The sequence below is a fragment of the Trachemys scripta genome, chromosome 22, assembly GCF_013100865.1.
Source record: "Trachemys scripta elegans isolate TJP31775 chromosome 22, CAS_Tse_1.0, whole genome shotgun sequence".
NCBI classification, from domain to species: Eukaryota; Metazoa; Chordata; order Testudines; family Emydidae; genus Trachemys; species Trachemys scripta.
This window is the reverse complement of record NC_048319.1, coordinates 12803231-12812235: the sequence shown is the minus strand read 5'-3', so window position 1 is coordinate 12812235 and position 9005 is coordinate 12803231. Positions and strand designations below refer to the sequence as shown.

Genomic DNA, 9005 nt, shown 5'->3' with positions numbered 1-9005 from the left:
AGCTCGGGAATTTGGGCTTAGCTTTCTGTCATACATTCTGTAGCCAACAGAGGCTGCTGGTCCGATCCCAGAGCAGGGTGGCAGCTAGGGAAGCTCACAATTACTTGTCTCCAGCTCCCCCCTCAAGAGGCACCGTATGGGGATGGAGTTGGTGTGAAGGCAGTGAGGGACAGCTACTGGACCACTATCCTTTTCCTGCAGGAGGCCTCATAGGGAATGCGGTAAAAGTGCTGCCTGTGAGGGAACTCACAGCAGTGGTTTGCAGACATTGCCAGCAGTGGGTGCTAAAAGGGAGGGTATAAGAGTAGTGACTGTAGTGGAAGCTCTTAGCTCCTCAAGTATCAGCCTCTTCCAGCAGGAGTCAATGCACAAGGTCCAGGGCTGAGGTCAGCCAGGATTCCTCACAGTTCCCAGCAGTGAGCCAGGTGATGAATTTCAGGATCAAAATAGCCAGTGACCTGTTGTGTCAAGATGGCTCTGGCTGGGTTTGGAAAATGTATGTGGGTGAAACGAGGTGAAATATTTTATATGCACAAGCAATATATATCTGTAACACCTACATTCTTTTATAGCAGAGTAGCTGTTGTTGGCCAATAGTCTCTGCCATATGCTAGCATTACACTGACTACAGAAGATGCGTTGGAAATCATTTTGGTTTTGCTTGAGTTCTTTTTATTGCTCTGATCAATAAACTGAACCATTATGGTTTCCATATTTAATAAAGGACTGACACCCAAGCTCTAGCAGTTACTCAAATTCAAATCCTTACTCAAGACCCAAAAGCCAGCCAATGCCTCAGCCTTGATGATTAATAAATCAGAGAAAACTATGTTTATTCATTTAAAATAATTCATGTGACTTAGAACCACCATGATGTTCCAGTCCCTAATATGTACAGCTGCATGATCTGATGCTGTCGCACTCAACCCCACTCTTTCCCAAATTCTGGGTGCATTAGAGAGAGGAGTGGAGAGGGTTGATATCCAAATTCTGAGTGGGGATTAGGGTCTGGGTTCCGTGCAAGCCATGAGGTGGGAGGTAATTTGGATCTGGTTCTGCATGTACGTTTCAGGGGAGGCAAGCCAGTTGGGAGGAATCAAAATCCAAGTTCTGGGTGCAGGCCGAAGGGGATCTGGGATATGAATTCTCGGTGCAGATCAGGAGGAAATTTAGGGTGTGCATTCTGTGTGCAGGTCAGGGGAGGGAAAGGGATCACTATCTGAGCTCTGGTTGGTGAGGTGCGGAGGAAATCAGGATCTAAGTTCCAGTTCCAGTGTGTTCTCATCTCCTTCTATCCTGGGTAGCACTGCAGGGCCCGTTTGGCTGCCTAGGCACCCTGAGGCCAGCTGAAAACAAAGGTGAATGAGCTTAGCAGCAAGGGCCAGAAGATCAAAAATCAGACAGGCATTCCTTCCTCCTCTTTGCGTGGCCCAGCCCAGTCCCTTGAAGGAGTAGGCAGCAAGGAAGCCCTGACTTCTACTGATTAGGCAGGAGCCTTAGGTGCACAGGATATACATTCTCAAACATGGGAGCAGGGCCGGCTCCAGGGTTTTGGCCGCCCCAAGCAGCCAAACCAAAAAAAAAAAAAAAGCCACGATCGCGATCTGCGGCGGCAATTCGGCAGGAGGTCCTTCGCTCCGAGCAGGAGTGAGGGACCATCCGCCGAATTGCCGCCGAACAGCTGGACGTGCCGCCCCTCTCCGAAGTGGCCGCCCCAAGCACCTGCTTGGTAAGCTGGTGCCTGGAGCCGGCCCTGCATGGGAGAAGTCCTGCTGAAATCAGCTGGGTTCTGCATAAGCGCGGTGGGGATCCAAGTGCAGAATTGGGGCCTTTGTCAGATTCTCCTTTTATTTGTGTGGGGTTTTCACAAAGCAGCTGGGGAGAGAAAAACGTGAAGCGAATGGGGGGAGGACAATATATGTCAAAGCCACACACATTGGGAGGGATGAGACTAGAAACTACTTTTGCTCACATTTTTAAAAAATGGACTGTTTTGCTTTAATCTTTGTAAACCCCCTGGAAGATGAAAGACATGATAAAAGTATGTGTAGTTTACAACATACCCTGAAGCACTTGGGAAGGACACTATGTCCATGGACACTGCGTTATATTACGCTGCACTGGGGAAAAAATTGGGACTGGAACTTGCTCTTGTGGTCATCCAGAAATACGCGCTTCCAAGACACTGGATCTTGTTCATTCGTTAGAATTCAGAATTGGCTGATGAGGAAAAGTTCATTGTCCAAACTAATATTAATGAAAACGTGCCATGTTCTCTTTTACATAGGATCCTTCACAATTCTCTCAGGCTGTGCTGCAAATTAAACCCTTCCGTTAATCAGGATTCAGTCAATGACCAGTTTTTAGCATTTCACAGTTTATCCAGATGCTGGTTGTGCAGATGTGAAGTAAAACAGAAATATACAAAACGGGCATCTTAAGCCCCAATCCTGTAAAGACTCTTGTTATTAACTTTAAGCACATGAGTAGACCCACGAAGTTCAGAACAGATCCACTGAGTTTAATGGGATCGTCACAGTTCAGGGCAACTGCACTTGTATTCCCAATCCATGGTCCAGCAAGGGCACCCACTCGAGGCTCCTGGCTCCTCAGCCATCATCTCTCTTGGGCAGAAACCTGCCTCTCTCTCCTGACCTGGGTTTTTCCAGGCTGCACACTTCCTGCATACACTGTGAGTTCCCCAGCAAACCACGCTGCTTAGGCAGGTAGTTTGCACTTTGCTTCCTTCTCAGAGTCTGTGAACAGCTCTAATTGCCCACGGTTAGTTATAAGGTTCACTCAGCCCTTTCTCAGCAAGCACATTTATTCTTAAGGTGAAAGCATTACAAAGAAAACATATTAAAACAATAGACGAAGCCCCAAACCTGCTAATAAGCTTCCCAGACATCACCATGGAAGGCCTTCCAACCCTTTCTAGGAAGGATTAGGGTCCCCCATGTACAAAAGGTCCTGTCCTGAGTCAGTTTAAACTCAGGCTGTTTATCCAAAAGTCCTTTCTTTGTCTGTTGGTCTCTGGAGAATCCAGTTTGGACCAGTCCATGCAGCCTCTCCAGGTGATGGGACCTCTCTGGAGGTGTTACAACCTGAGTGAATTTGGCTAATCAATAACCCTCCCCCCCCCCCACAAACTGTTCTTAGTTCCTGGAGGGCTCTAGTCACCCTTCCCCATGAAATTACATAATGTCTCCGGGCATCCCTGGTACATATACTCAATACAGTGAGATCTCCCAAAGATATTTCAGGCAACTGCCATAGTTGTCAGGATTACTTGCATGCTTAAAATTAAGCACATGCATAAACCTTTGCAGGAGCGCTGCCTAAGACTGAGGCTGAGTGTTGTCAGCCATCCATTCCATTAATCCTACGTTCAGGCCAGGATTTCGGTAAATCCTGTCCAATGTCTATAAGCAGCCCTGGCTGTAGGAGTCAGTTTGGAAGCCAGAGAGTCAGAGAGAACCACAGGGTCTGTCTGCATCTAGCTGCTCCAGGAGCAACCCCCCGGTGTGCCTTACAACTGAGCTCTCCCTTCTGTGCTGGGAGAGGCCTTGCAAAGTCCATCTCTCCAGCCCTTCGATTTTTAAAAACAAATCGCCTCCATGTTAAACTGGGAGCAGTCAGAGAGCTCAAGCCTCCAGTTAGGTGTTGTAAATATATATTTATCAAGGAGCATCCGGAGAAATACTTGTATGTACATGGGGGGAGGGGGGGGAATCAACTTCCCTGCAGCCTTTGCAACCCCAACATTGCAGCGGAGTGTCTGCAAACCAGAAGGGGAAACTGACTAGGGGCCCATGCAAGGAAAGTCCTGGTGTCTGAACAGTGTCCCTTGACTTGCTGCCGGCGCTGCCCGGGTCCCTGGGAGGTGGCTGTGACCGAGAACCAGCAGATGGAGCTCAGCTTGCGAGACGCCTTTTCCTTCCCTCGCCGGCGCTGTGACCCCGCAAGCCGCTCCGCCAGTTTACTTCCTGCGGGGGCCGGGCTCTGAATTTGAAAATGCAGGAGTCGTTGGTGCTGCTCTTGTACCTGGGGAGGAAAAGGAGGGCCGGCCCCCAGCGGGAGATGGCTGCCCGGGGGGACGAGGCGCAGCGGGCAGCCTGGCTCCGGCAGTACTACACGCAGCGGCAGAAGAGGCTGATGACGGTAACCCCTGGGCGGGGGGACGGGGACGGGGTGCCAGGGCGCAGGGCCCCGCGAGCCCCGCGGCAACAGGGAGAATCCAGGTGTGCAGCATCTGGCGCGGGGGCGGGGCTCGCACTGAGCGCTGGACCGATCACGCGGACAGGCCCTGGGGTGGAAGGAGAACAGGCCAGGGGCTGTGCAAGGATTGGGGGTGGAAGTGGGGGGACAGGGAGTACGAAGCTATGAGCAAGGAAATGGGGGTGCAGAGCGGGCACAGGGAGAATGGAGGAAAAGCTGGGAGGGGGGTAATAATTTAACACTTTTAACTCCCCCCCCAGCTAGAAAACTTGGGCTGAGGGGACCAACCACTGCAGGCAAATAAAGCCCCTTCATTGTTATAGTCTACTTTAATTCTCCTTTCATTCCCATCCATAAACTCACCAGGACCACGGGGCTGAATAAAGACTTTCCACCACTTTCTGTCTCCTTTGTTACTAATCACCAACCCAGCTGTCAGTTGGAAAGGCCAGGTCTAATGCCGGTTACCGTCAACGAGCAAACCAACCCAACCGGAATACCAATCACCAATTAGGGTGACCAGATGTCCCAATTTTATAGGGACAGTCCCAATTGTTGGGTCTTTTTCTTATATAGGCTCCTATTACCCCCCACCCCCTGTCCCGATTTTTCACACTTGCTGTCTGGTCACCCTATCACCAATGATTGTTTTGTTTTGTTTTATCATCCAATTTAAAAATAATGATTAAACCTGAATGTTAAAACAAAAATAAAAGGTACAAAATGTGGGAAAAGTTGAAATTGGAATATTGCAATTGACCCGAAATGGGCTTTTGCCCCAGAAAGTTCGTTTTGTGGGCCACTTTGACTTTTCAGCCCCATTCGGAATGAAATGTTTTCGAATTTTCTGCAGAAGAGAAATTCCAAGCGTCACCCAGCTGTAGCGATGACATTCTGCCCGCCTAGAGCTCTCAGTTGGCTGCAGTGTTGTGTTTCATACCCTGGCCTCACCTGTGTGTATTATTGCTGTGTGCTGGTAAACAGCCGCTGTTGTGCATCCCAAAGGGGGCGGGGTAAGGGAGTTACTCAAGAGGCAGGCTATGTATAATATCTCATAGGCTTTTGACACTCATTGGGTGAAAGTTGGTATAGGCTGTAATAATACCCCACTCTTATCTAGCACTTCTCATCCATAGATCTCAAAGTGCTTTACAAAGGAGATCGGTATCATCGGCCTCATTTTACAGGTGGGGAAACTGAGGCACCAATCGGCAAAATGACTTGCTCAAAGTCACCCAGTAGGTCAGTGGTAGACCCAGGAAGAGAACCCAGGTGTCCTGAGTCCCAGACCAGTGCACCACCCACTAGGCCAGACACTCATTCCATTCAGTATTAGCTTGGCATTCATGTAGACAGCCTGATGCAGGGGGCTGGGCTGAGTGCCAGGGATGACTGAGCTCCAAAGCCAACTCAGTGACTAACTGGGTGGCCTTGGGCAAGTCACTTAACACCTTTTTGTGTCAGTTTTCCCCTGTGTCCAATAGGGATGATGCTGACCCAATCCCCAGTGGATTGTCTGTGCAGCACATTGGTTGTTTGGAGATGCAGGGCTGTAGAAGTGCCAAGCAGTGTCATACATGTCTAGAAGGAAATGCTGCCTCATGCCTGGAATTGTCCAATTTCAGCTCCTGATTGCCCGTCGGAGGAGATCCAGCTGTTACTTCCACCCACGCGCATGGCCCAGCTTCCGGAACACTGACTGGTGGGAACGGGTGGTCCTGAAAGACTTCCAGCCTCGGGACTGGCTGGAGAAATTCCGAATGTCCAAGGAGACCTTTTTCTATGTCTGCAACCAGCTGCGACCCAAGCTGTCCCACCCGAGTACCCAGCCCCAACCAGTGCTGCCTCTGGAGCAGCGGGTAGCTGTGGCCGTTTGGCACCTGGCCACCAATGTCGAGTACCAGACAATCAGCCCCCTCTTTGGGGTGGGTCCCTCCACCGTGCAGAACTGCGTCAAGGAGGTCAGCTACGCCATTGTGCTGCTGCTGAAGCCGCTCTACCTCCGGCTGCCCAGCGAGCAGGAGCTGGAGAACATGGTGCGGATCTTCAGTGCCCGCTGGGGATTCCCACACTGCATCGGTGCCTTGGACAGCCTCCATGTCCCCATCCACGCCCCTGCGCACCTCGGTGCCGACTACTGCAACAGCCAGGGCTGGCATTCTGTCCTCACGCAGGCGACGGTGGATGGGCTGGGTCAGTTCTGGGACATCTGCGCCGGCTTCCCTGGCAGCATGGAGAACAGCACCGTCCTGGAAAACTCCAGCTTGTGGGTGTTAGCCAGGGAGGGCCGCCTCTTCCCAACCCCCCTGAAACATTTCATGGGGAGGGCACAAAAGTACGTCCTGTTGGGAGATGCCTCTTACCCGCTGCGGGAATGGATCCTCAAGCCTTACCCAGAAGACGGCACCCTCACCCCACAGCAGCTCCAGTTCAACTATCGCCTGAAGCGAGCCCACAGCGTGATCGAGAATGCCTTCCTGCGCCTCAAGGCCCGGTGGCAGTTCCTCCTGAAATGTGACGACTGCAGCCTGGACCTGCTGCCCACGGTCATACTCGCCTGTTGCACCCTGCACAACGTCTGTGAGGCCCACGACAGCCCCTTCAATGAGGAGTGGCTAGAGGTGATAGAGCCCGCCGAGTTCTCAAAGCCCTGCCAGCCTGCGCCCATGTCCATGGACGACAGCAGCGCCGAGGAAGTGCGAGAGCTGATGTGCGAATACTTTGAAAGCTACGGAGAAGGCTGATTGCTACAACGCAATGCCGCATGCTCTCCAGCTCTCAAACTTTCAGTAACTCTAGTACACCTAACGTTGCCCCAGCAATCAAAGGCTACTGAATGGGGACTGTGCGCTGTCACATACTGCAAAGCCTTTTCCGTGGAATAAAGGTGGCTTGGGGGATTGGTAAGGAGTCAGCCCTTCCCAGCTCAGCCGCCAGTTCCAGGCCAGAGGAGGTCGGCCGTGTTGTGCTAAAGCAGTCTTTGCCTTGGTGCTGCCAGGCAATGGGATGGATTTCATGCCTTTGTAATCTGCCAGGGTTTAGACGATCTTGTGTCGTGGTCTGTGAGATGTAAATAAAACAGGGGGTCTAGGTTTGGACAAAAAGAGCAGTGCATATTTTTTTTTTGCTTTCTTTACGAATAAATCAGGCTCAGTAGCTCAGGGCGATTGGAAAAGGGACACAGAGCCTGTCATGTCTTGGTCCCTGGTATGAAACTGCAGGCTAGGCAGTCAGTGAAAGTTACCAGCTGATGAGTTCTCAGTGGCCTGTGGGAAAAGGTGGGTGGATCTCAGTTCAGCAGACAGGTGTCCTTCACCCAGTGCTACTGTTACTGTTGGCACAGTGTCACCTGCATGGGCAGCCTCAGCAGCAAGTGCCTAGATGCCGCGGTGATGGGTGCTCCAGAAACACATCAGCAGAAAGGCCAAAGAATGGAATAGGTACTATTGTCTGAATCACAATTGCATCTGGAGGCCCCAGCCGAGGACAGGGCCCCATTGTGCTGGGTCCTGACCCAGAGATGCCAGTCCCTGCCCTGATGAGCTCACTGTCTGAACAGGCAAGATGCACACAAGGTGGGAAGGGAAGTGACTTGCCTGAGGCCAGCAGCAGAGCTGGGATAAGAATCCAGGAGTCAAGGATTCCCAGCAAGCACCCTACCCACTAGACTGTACTACCTCCACATCCCTCAGGTGGCTGAATTACCTTTCCAGCCTGAGGCTGAAGTTCCTGGCTAATGCTGAGGAACGTCGGCAGAGCTGCGCTGGGGCTGCCTGTGCACGTGGTGTCTCGGTGAGTCACTGCAGCTCTCCAGGCTGGCCCCTTTCAGGAGCACAGAAGCTGAGACAGTGGTGGGTGGGAAAAGCTCTGGGGTCACTTTAGGACAGGAGTCGGCAACCTTTCAGAAGTGGTGTGCCGAGTCTTCATTTATTCACTCTGATTTAAGGTTTCACGTGCCAGTCTTACATTTTAACATTTTTAGAAGGTCACTTTCTCTAAGTCTATAATATATAACTAAACTATTGATGTATGTAAAGTAAGTAAGGTTTTTGAAATGTTTAAGAAGCTTCATTGAAAATTAAATTAAAATGCAGAGCCTCCCGGACCAGTGGCCAGGCCCCGGACAGTGTGAGTGCCACTGAAAATCAGCTTGTGTGCCACCTTCAGCACATGTGCCATAGGTTGCCTACCCCTGCTTTAGGAGGTCTGTGGTTTTCCACAAAGGTATCTGCCTGGCATGGCGGAACCTCTTCAGAGATGCTGCCTCCAGGTGAAATCACGGGATGAAGGAAATAACAACAAACTCAACATCATGGTCCAGATTCAACTGGGGCTCCAGCGAGTACGACTTCCTTGCCTTCAGCGGAGTGACTCCCATTTGCATCAGGGCTGAGTTTAGCCGCACACATCTGTGGTTCTGCTTCTGCTGACACCCCTCTCCCGTTTTGCCAGTCATGCTGCCTAGCATCATCATTCCTGGGGACACACTAATAGAATCAGTCGTTTCCATACCCCCACGCTTGTGCCTGCTGTCCAGAACTCACTTGTTTCGTGGAAATCTAGTGTTTTACTCCTATAATCTGAAAACAAGAATTTGGGACTTTAGCAATATCTGTGTCTGAAGGGCTGTGGATGTAGCAGGGGCGTTAACCTGAGAATCCAGACAAATTCCAATGTAGGTAACTACATTCTGCCTATCTGTGGCCCTGAGCCTGCAAAGAGTTACACATATGGTTAACCCTACCTGCATGGACAGACTCACTGAGTCCAAGCCTTAAGCCTCCAAG

General features: G+C 51.0%; 1 protein-coding gene across 1 annotated transcript; it reads left to right on the top strand.

Moving 5' to 3' along the window:
• Positions 1 to 3444: 3444 nt before the first annotated feature.
• On the top strand, positions 3445 to 7440 carry LOC117868919 (protein ANTAGONIST OF LIKE HETEROCHROMATIN PROTEIN 1-like). The gene is made up of 2 exons (XM_034755308.1): positions 3445 to 4161; positions 5844 to 7440. The coding sequence occupies exons 1-2, from the start codon at positions 4015 to 4017 to the stop codon at positions 6960 to 6962; spliced, it is 1266 nt and encodes a 421-aa protein (XP_034611199.1). The 5' UTR covers positions 3445 to 4014; the 3' UTR covers positions 6963 to 7440.
• The last annotated feature ends 1565 nt before the right edge of the window (positions 7441 to 9005 follow it).

Excerpts from the sequence above, each read along its gene's own strand:
- LOC117868919 (XM_034755308.1), top strand. The coding sequence starts at position 4,015 with ATGCAGGAGTCGTTGGTGCTGCTCTTGTACCTGGGGAGGAAAAGGAGG. Across the intron at positions 4,162-5,843 it reads GGCAGAAGAGGCTGATGACG|CTCCTGATTGCCCGTCGGAG; the intron begins GTAACCCCTGGG and ends GTCCAATTTCAG.